Genomic DNA, 18,152 nt, shown 5'->3' with positions numbered 1-18,152 from the left:
AGGTGAAGAGACCTCTTGAATATCTAAACATCTGTATTTATTTCTCAAACAATGATGAAAACTATTTCTTAAATATGCCATGTACTGAGTAATTTGTTTTATTATCTGGCAAAACTTTGTGTTTTCCTTATTCTATTTAATTTTGGAATTGCACAATTGTTTTATAATAACTACTTCTGAAGAGACATGAGAACATCAAAGCCACTTTATTATCATTTATGAGCAAATGTTAGCATTTGATGGACTAAGATGACAGAGGAACATTAGTCACAATAATTCATTTCAAGTTCTGGAGAAGATTTGAAACTATGACCCCAAAGGCTCTGCTGCCCTAAAATGTCAAGTAAGGTTTGGTTGTTCATTTTGTTTCCAAAATCAGTGACTTAGAGAAAGAAAGACAACATTTACAGACCATATAAACCCTCTGTTTACCATGTAACTCAAGGCGTCTGTCTGCTCTTTTATTTTTAGCTTTCTAGGTTATTAAAGGCAAGATACTGCTTATTTTGACAACTCACTTTCATGCGCATGAACAGGACTGCTGAATGAAAATAAAGATGAGGAAAATAAAATCTTGATTTAAGTAAATATCATTATTTCCTTCAGAAGGGTTCCCATACCTCTGGAATTAGAAGACCCTTATATGACAAATTCACCCTAGTGAGGCACAGAGCCCTTGCCTATCCATACATTTCTAAAACAGAAGGCATTTTTGCTACAAATTTAACTGCCCCCAGGAGAATCACTAGACTGATGAGATTAATAAGATGACTCTCATTTTCTGAGGGCAAGCCATAGGCCAGGCAGTATCAAACATGGTGCATCTGTAATCTCATTTAATCTTCTCAATAACCCAATGAGGTAAAATCTTATTCTTCCCACTGTATAGTTGGAAAAACTGAGGCTGAGAGAGCTTTTACAACTTGCACAAAGTTATATCGATAAAAATCAGCAGTGCTAAGATTTGAACCCAAACCCTTGGTTTCTTCAGGTTATTACATGGCCACAGGAGAGGGTGGGCAGAGTAGGGTCTCCTTATTCCCTAGGCCTCTCATTTAAATGCCATCCTCAGGGACTCTTCACCATTTCTAGATATTTCCTAAGCAAGAAAATCAAGATGTTGAATTATATGTTTTTGAAAAATAGGAACCCCAGAAATCTGTTTTCCCCAAGAAAGAAAAAAACTTCTAGAACTAGATTTCAAAGCTCACACGAACTACAGGCTCTACAGTAAGGGCAAAAGAAACATACATTTCTGAAGGTGATCCATTCACTGTGGCAGTACCGCAAGGTGCCGCCTAACTCAGTGGTTAACTGCTTGTCATCAATGTACGTCAGCAAATCACTAACTGAGCTCAGCATAACAACCTATACAAACAAGCGAGAAAGATACCGTTAACTGCCCTTCATGGCACTCCTCCACACAGCCAACAGTACAATGAACTTTAGCATTCATTTAGCAGAAATTTATCTTTTATAAATGGTCCTAACAATTCTCTCCTGCACATCCCCACACACATGGATACACTACCTTCCCTCAGGGAATAATAGCTTTCATTTACAAAATATTTCTCTGTAAAATGAAAGTAATCTCCATAGAAACCCAAACACCTGATTCTCTCTGACCTAAAAATTTTGCACTGTCCGTGATCAACCTTCTGAAAGAATGTTAAGCCCATGACAAAGGAAGCACTTTCTGTAGTAAATTATAATTTATCATGAGGGACTAATCTTTGCAAAAGCAGCAAAATTTATGAGCACCCTTATTCCCAACACTAAAAGTGTTTAAAAATATCTTCTGGAAAAAAAATGCTACTCTGAACTGCTCAGGATGTAAGTTCATGGGAGGTCAAAAACATAAAACACACATTCATTTTATTCTCTAAAAATAAAATGTCCTGATTTTATTATGCACACACACAAATACACACACACACACACACACACATATAAAACATATGGGACTTAACATCTTTTTTCAAAATGAACTGCTTTGTTACAAATTGACTAATCTTTTCCTTTATTTTAACAGTAGGGGCAGAAGACTTTAAGGCATTTTGAATTTACATTTTTGGAAGACAAATTCTAAATTTTTTTCTTTTACATGCGCATGTGACCACATGTAAAATAACAACATGATACAAATTCTTCATGAGAAAGGGTCAAAACACTTAAATAATATATTCTTACCGGTAATTTGAGCATGAAATCTTCCTGACTAAATCGAAATCCAATGTCTGTGAAAGTTCGTTGGAGAAAACTGGTGGGACGAAGGACCAAAACCAAGTGCAAGTTCCCAGGGAATGAAGACTATAGGGAAAAAACAGCACAGGAGAAAAGAAAAAAAAAACTGTCAAAACATGCACTCGAGTGAGCACATGGCAAAAAATACATAATGAAAGAAAACAAATTCTAAAGTCATAAAAACCACTGAAAAGATAAAACTTAAAAAATGGATGTTGATAACATCTTAAAGCACGAAAATAGAAATGAAATGAATGTAAGGTCATCAGGTCAGATCCTTGCAGTGCTTGTGGCCTGGAATTTTCTCACACTGAAGTCAATCCCACATTATGAAGAATTATATTCTTAAGCTTCATTTTAAACGTGGTTGTTTTTGTACTTAAATTGTTTTTAATCCTTGCAAAACAGAATCAGGAGGCAGGTTTCTAGGATAGCCCTAAAAGCCTAAAGGGAGCTAAAATACTGAAACCTGCAGTAAACAATGGAAGAAAACCATTTTGTGGACTTGTATTTTTATTTCATCCAAGAGACATTCACCAAATATCTTCTACATGTTTCCTCCACATATTTAAGTGAATGATTATCAGGCACTGTTAGCATTCAGTGTACACCAATTAATAATGTACAGTCCCAACCCAGCTTGCAAGAAAATGACAGTCTAGAGTTCATTAGCATCATTTACTCTGTAGCATGATAAGTTGATAAATGAAACAAGGGAATTAGAATAACATACAACAGGAAGGGATAACACAGAGCATCCTAGACCTAAGAATGTCAAAAAGGTCTTGCCTAAAGAGGAATAAAGTGGATCAGACTGTTTTTTTGGTGCATCCATGTTTCCCAACTTCTTAGAATACTGGCACATAGAAGGTGATCAAGAAGTAACTGTTAAATGAAAGAGTGCAAAAGACAAGGAGGAGCCTAAGCAAAATTCACAAGGGCTGGAATAATATGGCCTGATATAAGTAATAAGGCACCACATTCAAATGCTTACTGTATGCCAAGTATTTTGCTAACATTATTACAGTTCCTCTTCATTACAATCCTGCAAAGTAGTTAGGAAATCCGCTTTTACAAATAAAGTGAGGCTCAGAGAGTTTAAGTATAACTTGGCTCAACTGATGAAGTCTGAATTGGTACCCAAGTCTGTATTACATCAAGAGGTCCCAGTCAGAAAAGCTAGAGGAAGATGCTGCTGTGGGGTGGAGAGATGTAGTCACCAGAAATGGTGCTAGAAAGATGAGCAGGATCTAGACCAGGAAAGACCTTGGGTCTTTTCCTGGATGCAAGGGGGAGACTCTTAAGGGTTTTTAAGTAGCAGAGCAGCATAATTAGATTTGCATTTTAGGAGGATCACTTTGGCTTTGGGAATGGACTCGATATGGACAAGAATGGAAGCAAACAGATGAGTTTGCATGCTGGAACAGTCATCCAAGTGAGGGATGATGAGTTTCTGAACTGGAGCAACAACAGCAGGGAAAAGGGTAGAATTTAGGAGGTATAATGTGCAAAGTATGATAACTCGATATGTCTGATGAGAAAAGAAAGACTATGACAGTCAATTTCCAGATTTCTGGTTTGAGTAACTAACTGGGTAAATGGTACAACCCTCATTGACATGGGAACACAAGAGAAGCAGGCTTTCAGGAGGGGGATAAGATACTGATTCTTATCCCTGGACCTATTGGGTTGTAAGGGTCAGCAGGACAACCAGATGATGTCTATCAGACAAATGGATGTACAAGGGAGGAGGGAAAGAAGCCTAGACTGGGAATATAGAGTTGGAAGTCATCAGCCTCAAAAGAGCAGATTGAAGCATAATAAAGCAAAATATGCTCAAAATGCTTTAAATACAGTCATCTTTCAGGAATGCTGAAATATTAATAATGGAATAAAACTACAAAAGAAAAATTAATAAGATATTGTGGGGTCAGATATATATGGGAAGTCTATACTTTCTACTGTGAACCTAAATCTGCTCTAAACAACACAGTCTATTTTTTAAAAAAGAGCAACTTTCATAGAGGGATAAAACTTAGACTCTGAAATGACATTCAAAAGTGGAATTTTTTTAAATTCAATTTGAGATGGTGATAAAAACATAAACAAGTGGCAATGACAACTAAAGCGAGGGAAAGAGAACTGAGTGTGACACAAATAGGAAAAAGAAAGGAGCACAAGCTTAAATCAGTAAATTAAACAATGATTACAAACAGACACAAATTGGGATGGCTATCCAACTGATCACTCCTCTAGGGGGCCATGTCTGCACTACCCTCTCTTCCCATGAGATTCTACATCCCCTCCCCACCAAATTCCTATGTTGAAACTTAAGCCACAATATGAAGGTATTTGGTGGTGGGGTGTTCAGGAGATGATGAGGTCACGAGGGTGGAGCCCTCATGAATGGGATTAGTGCCCTTAAGAAAGAGACCCCAGAGAGCTCCTTCACCCCTTCAGCCATGTGAGGACACAGAAAAGATGGCCATCTATGAAGCAGGAAGTGAGCTCTCACCAGATACAGAATCTGCCAGCGCCCTGACCTTGGACTTCAGACTCTAGAACTGTGAGAAGTAAATTCTGTTGTTTATAAGTCACACAGTCTATGGTATTCTGTTATAGCAGCCCATAAAGACTAAGACAGTCTCTTATTAATCTTAATATTGTTCCTAATGAGAACTGTTATCTTTCTACATGACCTTGCCCTCCTAACACACAATGATTTGTCATGGGATGAAAATCTGATGTAAGCAGAATCCAAGTCTCACACTAGCATTTTTTGAACTAGCACTAAGGGAAGGAAACTTTGAGGGTGCAGTTCCAGGGCTGCTGGTAACCATGACCCCTACAGCCAGAGGAAGCTTATTTCAAAGAACAAAGAAAACAAGTATAGAGAACTGGCAGTAGAGACAGAATCCCAATGATACTGTATATCCTACTGTCTATTATGTTGTTTTTCAGTTGCTAAGTCGTGTCTAACTCTTTGTGACCTCATGGACTGCAGCACACCAGGCTTCCCTGTTCTTCACTGTCTATTATGTACGAATGTCTATTTTAGTTTATGCTAAGAATGGTACAATACTTTCCATAGTTGTTATAAAAATTAAAAGAAATAATAAATATAAAGCTACTTTGTCAACCCTAAAAAAACTAATAAGATAGGTTTTTTTTAATTTACTTTGGGTTCTTGGACTTAAGGACAAGTAGACTTAGACAAAAGGTTTTTCAGGCTATGGATAAAGGCTTGCTTAAGGGGAAACTCGGACAAGGACTTGTGAGAACTGGACCTATTTCTAGACTGAGAGCACTAATTCTATTTCTACCCTGAAATATTCAGTTTAGGAGTTAAGTCTTTCCTCCTTCACATGGGCAAATTACCAGTATTAGTATTATACTTAACTGTCTTGACTCAGCTTATTTTCTCACTTTTAAATGGAATCAAGGGGCTACCTTGATTACCAAGTGGCTCAGTGGTGAAGAATCCGTCTGCCAATGCAGGAGACACAGATTCAATCCCTGGTCCAGGAAGATCCCACATGTCGTGTGCCACAACTGTTGAGTCTGTGCTCTAGAACCCGGGAGGCACAACTACTGAACCCACGTATCACAACTACTGAAGCCCATGCCTGTGCTCCACTGTGAAGCACCTAGAGCCTGTGCTCTGCAACAAGAGATGCCACTGCAATGAGAAACCCACACACCTCAGTGAAGAGTAGGCCTCACTCACTGCAACTAGAGAGTAGCCCAAGCAGCAATAAAGACCCACTGCAACAATAAATAAATAAATAAATGGAATGGAAAGCACCCTACTTTTGCCAACACTTAAAGCACTCTTATTTTTATTCTTTCATGGACTCTAGGTTGATATGGTTTCATTGTCTTTTTCTCTCTGACTTTCCTTAATGTCATATTCTCTGGTATTGCATTAGAAATCTCTAGATGTGAGACCCCAGGGTGACCAACTTAAAGCCTAGAATACTCACCCCCCTCCAAAACTGAGGGTGGGGGTAGGGGAGGATACTACAGGAACAGAGAAGGCCATGTGGTAACTCTCTGCCCGAGGTCAGGCCCTGGTCTGTATCCTGCCACTTCTAGGAGAACAAGGCTGTCCCAGCAGTCAGGCCACTGATCACACAATAGGGGACAAAGCAGAAAAGAAAGAGACGCAGAATCACTGTCCACAGAATCCATGGGGAAGAGAGTTCAGGCAGTGTTTGTGGGTGTTCAGCTGCTCCTAAGTCAGGGATTTCATGTTGGTTGCTTTATTAAATCAGTTATTCTGTCTATTTGATAAAATAGTTAGTTATAAACATTGAAAGCTGAATAAAATGCTTCTAAAAATATTTCTACATTCTAATCAGATCATTCTTAAGTAAAACTTCCTGATTATTTTATCATACCTTCTCCTCCCTTAATTCCTTCAAAATGTTCAGTGATTTGCTTATCACAAAAAGCCTACTAAATTTGCATTTCTAAAGAAAAAGCACTATCAAGGATGAAAACTTCATTTATTGCCTGTATAATCACATTTGCAATGTTGTTCATTATATGATAATTTTAGAATCTTTACTGAGCCGCCATGCAAATCTTCCTAGAATACATGGATCCATTAAACTGATAGCTACTCTCAAATCTAAGCCATTTGAAGGAATAAATAACTTGTAGGCAACAGCTATTATTTAGTAGGCAAAACTACTAAACAACTGGGTGGCACTCAAACAGTTCATTTGATTTGTCAGAGTTACATTTTTTAGAAAACTAAATTATACAGTTCAGACCAAGTATATTGTTTCTATCCCTCATGTCCACTAGATCCCATGTATGAATCAGATACACTTGACTTTTTGATCCCAGTCCCACTCACTTATCCCAGATTTAAATATGTGACTGCCAAACTAATTGCAGTAAATCCACAACTTCATATGAACGACTTTTCATAGCTTCTCTCCAGCAAATACATACACACACACACACACACATATATATATATATATACACATGTCCATAAATTTATATGTCTTCTGGGCCTCTCAAAGCCTTAAGGCAGGGACAGGAGATTGGCTTGATGGCCATGGGTTGGAGTGTTGCTTTTTATTGAGTGACTACTATGAGAATTTTCCTCATTGTGAGCATTACTATGACATTATGCTAAGTATTTATCTGCAGTAGATTCTGTTTTTACCCTCATTTCACAACTGGAGGAATTGAGTGTAGCAGGCAGAATAAAGGTTCCCCAAAGATGTCTACATCCTAATCCCTGGAACCTGTGAATATGTTACAAGGCAAAAGGGACTCTGTAAATGTGATTAAGTTAAGAATCTTCAGAGCTTTCCTGGTGGTTCAAATGGTAAAGAAACTGCCTGCAATGTGGGAGACCCAGTTTTGATCCCTGGTTGGGAAGATCCCCTGGAGAAGGACATGGCAACTCACTCCAGGTATTCTTGCCTGGAGAACTCCATGGACAGAGGAGCCTGGAGGGCTACAGTCCACAGGGTCGCAAAGAGTTGCACATGACTGAGCGACTAACACCTCACCTCACCTTCTGATGGGGAAATGATCTTGGATTATCAGGGTGGGAACAATGTGATCACAAGTAGAGTTATTAAACAGAGGAAGGCACTAGAATCAGAGAAGATGTAACAACAGAAGCAGAGGTCAGAGTGATACAGGGCCATGAGCTAAGAAATGTGGGCAGCTTCTAGAAACTAGAATGTCAAGGAAACATTATCCTCTAAAGCCTCAGAAGCCCTGTTGATATCTTGGTCTTAGCCCAGTGAGACTCATTTGGACTTCTGACCTCCAGAACTGTAATAATACATTTGGGTTATTTTGAGCTACTAAGTTTGTAGTAATTGGTTACAGCAGCAACAGGGAACTAATACACTAAGCTTTTGTGATGTTAAGTAATTCTTCAAGAAATTCTAGCGTATTCTTTGCAAATACAGCTCCAGACCTTTGAGCTTTCCCATTCAGTCTGGGGAAACGATGTTCCTACATTCTCCAGCATGCTGCCTTACAGATCTCTAATCTGGTTGGTTATATAAACATGAAAAGGCACAGTTTCTATTTTCGCCCAAATAAACCCTAGATTTTAAAACTATAAATCGTCTTTGAGAGCTTGTCAAAAAAGCAAAAGGATGTGAGCAAGGGTCAGCCTTGTTTTCTTTGATTGCTTTTTTCTTTACAGAAAAAAAAAAAGCACGCAGCATAAGAGAGGAAACGACATTGGTTTTAGGCACTGGTTGCCTAAAACCAGTTTACTTTAGGCAGTTTTTTTTTTTTTTTCTTTTTTGTAGTTCCAACATGTGACTGCTTAAAGGCGCCTCGGTAAAAATGAACATGTTGCCCATCTTCGCAGGGTTCAGAGCCATTTCTCCACCTCTGAGCCTGGCCCCACCCCAGTCCTGGGGAGCAGCTCCTACCGGTTCTTCAAATTCAGGAGCAAAGAATTCACTTTCTCCTCTTCTCCCCGCAGAGAAGACACTGAATCCCTTCTCTTCATGACTGCCTTCAGATCACCCAACTATATGGCCTCATGACAGTTAGCACAGCAATAACAACGACCAAAGGCATCACTTGATACATTTCACTACTGAAGCCTGGAAATAAACCTTGCTTAATGTTATTTTATGCAACATCTAAAACAGGCCTTTCACACACCCTCTGCCCCCTTTTCAGTTATCCTAGCTACTTCTTGAAAAACTTTTACAAGTGGCTGATACCACATAAAAGTTTGATTATTTTACTATAAAAACAATTTATACTCCTAGAGCCTTTTCTTTTCATCTTTAGGGCAAAGAAATGGGGTCACAGTAACAGGGAACCCTTTACTGAAAGCCTAGGACATACGCGCCAGGCTTGTTACGTATATTATCCTATGTAGCCTTTGTAACATTGCAGTGAAGTAGGTATTACAGCCTTTCCACAGACGGGCAAACTGAAGCACAACGTGGGACACTTACTGCTTGCTAGGAGCACACAGGCCAATCTGAATCCTAAAGCCAAGCTCTTTCCAGGACACTTAACCCTTTTCAGACACGTCCTTCACAACGCACACTCTGAATGCATGCTCAGACTGGCTGCCTTACCTTTAGGAATAACTTGACCTTGACATCTACAAAATGGGACAAAAACTAACAGTCAAAACAAATGCTTGAAACAATTTAGCATCACGGAGCCTACTGAGCAAAACCATTACAATTTCACATCATTACAGAGTATTAATACTGAGTTGCTGGCATGTGATTGACCTCAATATGGTCGGAACTATCACTTTAGAATATGCTGAGAAAAATCTTATGACCTCAAGCTACAGAGAAGAGTTTCCAATGCTGTGAGCTACTTCTGTACTCATTCTTCCCACACTGAAAGAGTACAGAAAGAAAGAGTTACTCCACAAGATCACCAAATCCCTTGCCAAGTGACCTCAGGTGTAGGACACTCTCGGGCAATGCTCTTTCCTTAAGACTCACCCTTCTTGTCCCATATCCGTTCTCAACAGCCCCCCTCAGTTGTTCACGGTCATTGCAATTTCCATCAAGTAGCCAGTAGAAGCCTATCCATGGACTCTAAGGCCACTTTACCATCCTTCCAGGTGCCACCTATCGTAACCTCCAGAATCAGCCCAACACCAGAGATTCTTCCAAGTCAAACCATGGTGTCACCAGCTGAGTTGCAAATTTTTCACTCTGGTCAAGCTGTATCCATGCAAGCAGAACAAATCTGTCTTCCACTATAGTTCTAGGCTTTAGACTTGATCCAATCAATTTCATTTCAAGCTAGCTGTTCCTACAGACAACTTCAAGTAATTAATTTGAGAGAAAAAGAGAGGAAAGACACCAAGAAAGATAATAGACACATATGCTATTCCTTAAGGTCCAAACAAATGTCATCTCTTGAGGCCTTCCCCACCAGCTAGAAGTTCTTTCATAATAGTTATTTAATAGTTGTTTATGAACATGTCATACCTTCTCTACTAGTTTGAGAGCTCTTTCAGTTCTGTAGCCACTCCATGTTTACCTGTGTAACCCATATTGTCTGTATCACAATACTAGATATACCTATTCACTAAGTACTTATGTGTTGCATTAATTTCTGTGTATATTAAGGTGTGTGTATAAACAGAAAGGGCTTCCCAGGTGGCACTAGGGGTAAAGAGCCTGCCTGACAATGCAGGAGACATATGAGATGCAGGTTCAATCCCTGGGTCGGGAAGATCCCCTAGAGAGGATATGGTAACTCACTCCAGTATTCTTGCCTAGAGAATCCCATGGACAGAGGAGCCTGGCAGGCTACAATTCATGGGGTCACAAAGAGTCAGACACGACTGAAGTGACTGAGCATGCAAGCATGCATATACAGGAAACGAAGTTCAGAACTGAGAAAATATCTATGCATATAAAGGAATTAGGAATCTTCTTAACACTTAAGTCAATTACTTTTTATAATGAAAGTACTAATGTCAGTTGCACCCAACATTGCAAAGCACATACACAGGCATCTCTTGTGCACCATAAATTGTCTGTTAAAAATCTGAAGCTATTATTCCCATAATACACAATCATGTGTAGAGCTGGAGATACAATTTTGTCAAAATAAAAAAATTCAAAAAAAATAAAAATAAAAATAAAAAAATTCATATCCTAAACTGTAATTTTTAAAATACTATCTTGTGCTAAGAGCTTTATTAGAAAATAAACCAGTTACTCACCCATGGATGTTCACTGTCATTCAACAAGAGTAAAATTCTTACTGGTTTATTTCCCTGATCTTACTTTTGATTCCAAGTGTCATTCTGTTCTATGACTGATTGTCACTCTCTCATTTTTTTGGTGTTGCCTTGATTATTTAAATAAGCAGGTATTCTATTTTAAATCATAGCATCAATAACGTTATCTTAAGTTTTGAAAGAAAAAGAGCAGCACCGAAAACTGGGTTGATGACCAGTTAATTATTAAATTAGCTATTGTTATTTCACATTTCTCCAAACGACATCTAAATAGCCCTTCTGAAATTTGCTGGGAATCTGGTATATAAGTGAACCAATGATGGGAAAATTTGAAAATGTATCTGAAAGAAGAGATTTCTAAATTCTAGCTTATAAATAACGGTGAGTCAGTCTTTTTTTTCTTTAAAAAAAAGGTAGTCAATGGGCTAGAATTCTGCATCTTTAACATTTGAATTTGGGGAAATAATTTTTTTTAATTTGAGGAAAACCTGAAATCAGAAAGAATTCAAATCATCAGACTTAACATTTTTTCACTTGTCCAGTAACATGTAGCCTTTTTAAACACTGATAAAGTCATCTGCAGATCTGTCCATGATACCATAATCTACTTGTCCATGGTGAAAAGAAGGATGAATCCTTTTGTTTGATATTATTTTATTGATAACTAGTGACTTTAAGCTACTCTGCCAAATGAGTCAATATTGTTCATACACTCTTAAATAAATACCATGACGAAGGATGCTTCCTCATAAATTTGATCACATTTAGATCTTGATGCCTTAACGTTCCCCTACATCCATATTACAGTAATCACATCAATGCAATCCACGCAAATCCAAGTCTCCACTCTCGCCCTCCATCCTGAAAAGCCCCATTCAGCAGTTTGTGCTATAGCACCATGCTGCAGCATTCCTGCACTTGAACTTGGGAACGGGCTTTCCAGGACTGCAGGCAGAGCCCTTACCGCATTCCTTCTGAACCTCATCTTGCCTCTCGGGGGAGTTGCTTCTGCCATCTCGCCTATACACAACAACACGCTTCTTTTCCAATTGTCAATGCAACATTGATGAAATATGAGCTGCGTCTTAGGTAGTATTTAAAAGCGGCAGCCAAAAATTTCTATCAAACAAAGCTACCGTGGCTGCTTCCATTACCACCCTGGCAGCGCTGCAAAAAATAAAAAAAAAAAACCCCACTATCTCCGATTAGTCAGCTGACAGATCCTTTCCTACTGCTCATTGTAATTCAGAGTCCACACATTCCCCCAATTACTTAGCCTGATTGAACCTCATGGATTAGCTGGTGCTGGACTGCTCAGGAAGATCAGGCTTTTCCTAAGAGTGGAGGAAGAAAAAAAAAAAAAAACTGTCCTCTTAGGGGCTAGATGGGGCTGGCTTTCTCTGCGCAATTTGATTTTTAAGGTGGAATGCTAAGAATCTTTGTGAAGGTAGTATTAACTGATATCTTTATTCTTTCCCTATCCCCCTATGTAACTTGAAATTCAATTCTGTTTTATTATTATTATTATTAGATTCTATTCTGGGTTTAAGCCTGGGAAAGGTTAATAGTTTGTGGGATTTTGTCCCGATGATAATCTAAAAAGAACAGAACATACAAACTTTCTGAGACGGGTAGGAGTCTCTACCGAAGGAACATTTCCCCAAAACATGTAACTAAAAAAAAAAAAAAAAAATATATATATATATATATATATATATAGTCTCCTATCATTATGAAGTATAGCCTAACTGCATAGTTTCTTTAAGAATCTAGAAATTAAGGTCTTCAAATTGAATTATATAATTACTTCACAGACACTAGTTTAAAATAATATACCAAAGACAGTTAGACCTATCTATACAATGGCTGTTTTCACCAGAAATTCTTTCTGAACGTCAACTTTTGCTCTTGAAATTAGCTTGTATTCAATATTTACCTCTACTGCAAACAGTGTCCAATGGGCAAACAGTGTCCAATGGTTGAGATATAATTAATGTGCTTTTAAGTATGGGTATAGAGACTATACCATAAGCAGAAACATTTAAAATATTTAAATAAAACAATGCTGAAACTAATCTATAGCCAGTCAGATGTCCTCATCACCTGCACCCCCACTCCTGCCTGGCAATTATGCAAATAAAGGGACCTTGGATGCTGTTGGACCTCTTTGCTGTGCAGACTTCTCAATTCCCCATTGAGAGAGCATCCCTAGGAAACAGAAAGGGGAGCATCACTTCCAGGAAACAACTCATTATTCCTTTATTGACCCCAAATCAGTAGTGCTGTGCTGTGATTAGTCGCTCAGTTGTGTCCAACTCTTTGTGACCCTATGTACTGTAGCCTGCTAGGCTCCTCTGTCCATGGGGATTCTCCAGGCAAGAATACTGGAGTGGGCAGCCGTTCCCTTCTCCAGGGGATCCTCCCAACCCAGGGATCAAGCCCAGGTCTCCCGCATTGCAGGCAGATTCTTTACCATTTGAGCCACCAGCAAAGCAGTATCAAGACCCAATTTCAAAACTGACGCCATATGCCAACCAGTCACTCATGTGACCCTATGTACTGTAGCCTGCTAGGCTCCTCTGTCCATGGGGATTCTCCAGGCAAGAATACTGGAGTGGGCAGCCGTTCCCTTCTCCAGGGGATCCTCCCAACCCAGGGATCAAACCCAGGTCTCCCGCATTGCAGGCAGATTCTTTACCATTTGAGCCACCAGCAAAGCAGTATCAAGACCCAATTTCAAAACTGACGCCATATGCCAACCAGTCACTCAGTGAAAATTAATTTCATCAAACAGGTAGTTTTGGCCAAAAAGAAAAAAAAAGCTGGGCTGGGTGATTTTAAAAATGCCTTATTATAACAAGTGCTATATTTAGTGTTAAATAATTGATTCTTATCATGAACTAAAGTTTGTTCAACAAGCCCAAGGACTGATCCTAAAGGCCAGGGCATGATAAATACCTGGATAAATATCATTCAGCCCCACTGATAGGAGTCTGTAGTACATGGAGGGCAGATGTATTCTCTCCAAAGGAATTTTACCTTTTTCTTAAAAAAATTATTAATGTATTTGTGTATCCACAAGTCGTTTGGAAAATGATAGGAAGCAGCAAGTGGAAAGGTCACCAACTAGAATTTATGAAAATTCAATTCTTGTTCCCACTCTTTTGGTTATCTAGCTATCTGACCTTGGATTCATCACATAACCTTTCCAAAATGCATATTGTATATCAATAGAATTCCCTCATCTATAGGACAATTTATAAAGACATCCACCCATAGTACTTAATCAGGAAACAGAGAGAATCAACATTAATAAATGTGAAACTGTTTGAAAAAGCAAAAATGTATTATATAAAGTCGACGTTTTACTATTTTATTTTGGTGATTTTCATGAATCTGGTATTAATTCTTCTCTCCTCTGTTTTAAGAAATAAAAAAACTACCATACTGACTTGTTCAAGATGAAGAATAATTCATAATGGGTATGAAAATAATAATGATCTCATTCATGATACCATGTGTCAATGTATTTCTTATACTCATCAGCAAGTTAGTAGAACAAAAAAGAACACTGGTTCAGAAGTCCAGCAACTTAGATTTCTGTCTTGGCTTCACAACTAAACCAACTGCCTCTGGTGGGTGTGGCCTCCCTGTCGGTTGGTTGTGAGATGAAGGAAGAATTTCATTGGCTGATGATACTAAACTCTCAAAGAAAAACATGGATTGATTCCCAGCTTCTCTGGTCTGATAGAACAAGTTGACCACATGGCACTTCCACAGACAGCCCCACTCTTACCAGCTCAGGAAGAGCCTATGGGTTCCTCACCTCCCTCTTTTCTATGAAAGAACTGTCAGACAATATCCAGATGAGCCTAATAATGTAAAAAGATCATCTCAGCTGTGGACAAGACTGCATCTCTCATACTGTCTCCTTTAGGGACTCTCTGGGTCTTGGGGAGCTGGGGACTAGACTCTAATTGAGGAGATATGTCATTTTGCAGGTGACTCCATACCCTCTCTGTCCCAGGGGAGAGAAAAATCTAGAAAGATACACACCAAAATGTTAAAAAGTGCTTATTTCTGGATGGTCGGATTATTAACTATTGTTTTAAACCTCCTTCTTTATACTTTTCAATATACAATGTGTATACAACATGGCTATTGCTGTTTTATAAAAAGTTCCCATAAAAAACTGCCTTGCTTTGAAAGGCATAGGAGACCATGAATCTCTTCTCACTCAACTTGAACCATTAACTACTCATTCTTTCCTATAAGGTTTTCTACTGAGTAGAGTTGTTCAGCTCAATCTCCTTTACCAGCTCTTCTCTTTAGTTTCCCACCTCTCCGTTCCATCTAATTTTTTTTAGCTTCCATCAGAATAAAAATAATCTGTACCCCCACAAACAGAAAGTATAATGCAAAACAAAAATAAGAAGTTACTATAGAATAAATTGGTACTTACTGAGATTTTCTGGAGAGATGTTTTGAGAGAAGACCAGGTATCCAATCTTCGATCAAGAATAATGGTAAATCGGGAGTCAGATCCATTTTGCCTAGAAGATAAGAGGAAATGATATGTTTTTCTTAATAGCAACCCAACTTTGCTAAATATGTCCTTACTTCTGATTATTTCATTTACATATGACGTCTGGCCTGAAGACAGATTTGGGAAGCTATCACAAGGTGCTACAATGAAAAATCAATTTAATTCCATATTCTACTACAATTTAAAATTTCTTTTTGCCACTTATGTCAATCTTTTAAACAGGTAAGTGCCACTAAAATGGATTTGGAATACTGTGATTTGGGGCATGGGAAAACATTATAGACAGCTGTCCTTCATGACATCAGATTTAACTTCACGGCAATCCATCATAAGTCAACGATCCATTAATTCATTCAGAAAAACACTGTTAAATCTCTTGCCTGTTCCTTGAGGGAAGGCAGCGTAATGCATAATAAAACTTTTATTTGCCCTAAAGAGACCACTTTCAAGCTTTAAGAGGTACAGTGTAAATTTTGTTTTCTGGGATTTGATTTTTGTTCGTGCGTGCTTAGTCACATCAGTTGTGTCCGACTCTTTGCGACCCCATGGACTGTAACCTACCAGGCTCCTCTGTCCATGGGATTTTCCAGGCAAGAGTACTGGAGTGGGTTGCCATTTCCTTCTCCATTTTGTTCATGAGACTCTTCATAATATTACCATTTTAGATTAATGCCTTCTTAGAACTCAGGATTAATAACCAGAAAACATTTCCTTTAAAAAACTTGTTTGCAAACTAAATAACATCTTTAAGGGAGCTTCTGAAACTTTCCCCTTAAAGCATTCTCATCTCAAATGATTTCTAATATCAAGAAGTTACTCCTAATCCATTTCAATATCACTTTTAAGTCTATTTAACTTTGTCTTCTTATTTTATCCTTGGAAGAAATGAAGAATAGCTGTCCAGATATTGGCTAGTGACAGTTTTTTTTAGACTTTAAAGTATGATCATCAATTTCAACCTATGTTCTTCTACATGGGGAGAAATACTTCTTGGTCCCCAATTTTGTTTTCATAGATCCTCAGTATGATTTTTATAGCAATTTAAGTAGTGGTCAGCTTCCGCTTCTAAGTTATTTCTTATCTATTCTGAAAGTGAGTCTTACAAATCATTTACAATAATAATAGCCACACTAAAACATCATTTTCTTGTTATTACATTCAAATAGGTATCCAAAAAAGAAACCAAATTGAAGAAAACAATGTAATGAAATGCTGTACCTTGCAATAGACGTCAAGTAAGTCAGTACTTTTGCTATAACTTCTTCTGGTATGCATTTGAAATTACAATTTTCTGGAAATGTAATGATCCAAGCATCATCCTTTCCCCGGCCACCTAAAACAGTATCAAAAACCAAGTTAACATTTATGTCACAACAATGTAAAATAGAGGATTTTAGATTTGAGAGGAGTGATAAGAAGACAGGTTGGGGCCAATGCAACTTTTATAAGGATGATGACCTCCACAGAAACCAAAATGGCACCATGCTCCTGCTTAAGTGCAAAAAGTGGCAGGGTGGGGCACTTATTCGGGGGCCAATGATTAAGGCTTCCGATGCAGGGTGAGAGTCCAATCTCTGATCGGGGAACTAATATCCCACATGCCATGTGGCATGGCTAAAACATCTTTTAAAAATGCAACAGGGTGGTTTTGAAATTGAAAAGAAGAAGGAAAGAAAAAGAGAGAGGGGGGAAAGACAAAAGAAAGAAAGGAAGAGGGAAAGGAGGGAGGAATAAGAGACAGCAAAATGAGGGGAAAATGTCATGGAATGTGTGTAATAAACAGAGTTGAAAATATCACTGATCCCTCATATTGGACAACCATGGGTATTGGGAAATAACTGTTTCTATACCAATACTATGAGTTTAAATTCAAAATGAGTCACTGACAGCTTGATAACAAGTGGAAACCTTGAAAAAATTGACCCCTTAGAGTCATGGTGAACATGAAAGAGTATAGTAAACAAACTACAGGTAATAAGTAATGTTCTAACAGATTGGTGGAAGAAACAACATAAGGAATAATAGCAACAATGGTATAGGAATCTTACTAATGCAAAGAAAGAAAGACCACAAAGTATAAAATTCATTGTTCATCCCACTCCACGGCCCTCTACACAGCCTAGAGGATTGAGAATGAAAGCCACCTAAGTGCAGGGGTGAACCTTTCATGTGCCTAAGCTCCCATTCTACAGTCAGCCTAACACCTGGGCACAGAGTAGGTGCTCAATACATTTTTAGTGTTAAATGGAAGTTGAAGGATTATTTTAGGAGGCAAGTTGTAGGGTGGCCTTTGAATCTGGCTCGCTAAAAGAAAACTTTTGAGAGATTTTGTTGTAATTCTTATTTGGCTGAATTTAAGTGAATATAAATATAAGTTATAAAAAAATTCAGTATGCAATAAAACTATGACAAAGGCAAAGGAGATAAAGTAGAATGATAAAACAACTAATTCCAAAAGAAAGCAAAAATGGAAGGAAAAAACAAAGAACTAACAGGACAAATAGAAAACAAATTGTAAAATGGTAGATTTAAACCAAGCCATATGCATAATCATGTTAAATGTAAATGATTTTGACACTTCAATTAAAAGTTAGAGATAGTCTAACTGGATAAAACAATCAAGACCCAACTATA

At 38.2% G+C, this 18,152-nt stretch overlaps 1 protein-coding gene across 4 annotated transcripts in view; it reads right to left on the bottom strand.

Annotated features, from left to right (window-relative positions):
* The window catches only part of MCF2 (MCF.2 cell line derived transforming sequence), a 121,516-nt gene that overhangs the window by 65,897 nt on the left and 37,467 nt on the right, over positions 1-18,152 (bottom strand). For all 4 annotated transcript variants that reach the window (XM_065915113.1, XM_065915114.1, XM_065915115.1 and 1 more), the window contains exons 3-6: positions 16,737-16,851; positions 15,435-15,525; positions 2,191-2,310; positions 1,252-1,368 (exon numbers count right to left, since the gene is read on the bottom strand). In XM_065915113.1, the coding sequence (XP_065771185.1) occupies positions 1,252-1,368; positions 2,191-2,310; positions 15,435-15,525; positions 16,737-16,851 (443 nt within the window). The remainder of the gene's footprint in view (positions 1-1,251; positions 1,369-2,190; positions 2,311-15,434; positions 15,526-16,736; positions 16,852-18,152) is intronic.

Source organism: Muntiacus reevesi, chromosome X (assembly GCF_963930625.1).
Source record: "Muntiacus reevesi chromosome X, mMunRee1.1, whole genome shotgun sequence".
Lineage (NCBI taxonomy): Eukaryota > Metazoa > Chordata > Mammalia > Artiodactyla > Cervidae > Muntiacus > Muntiacus reevesi.
This window is presented reverse-complemented; position numbering and strand designations above follow the sequence as displayed.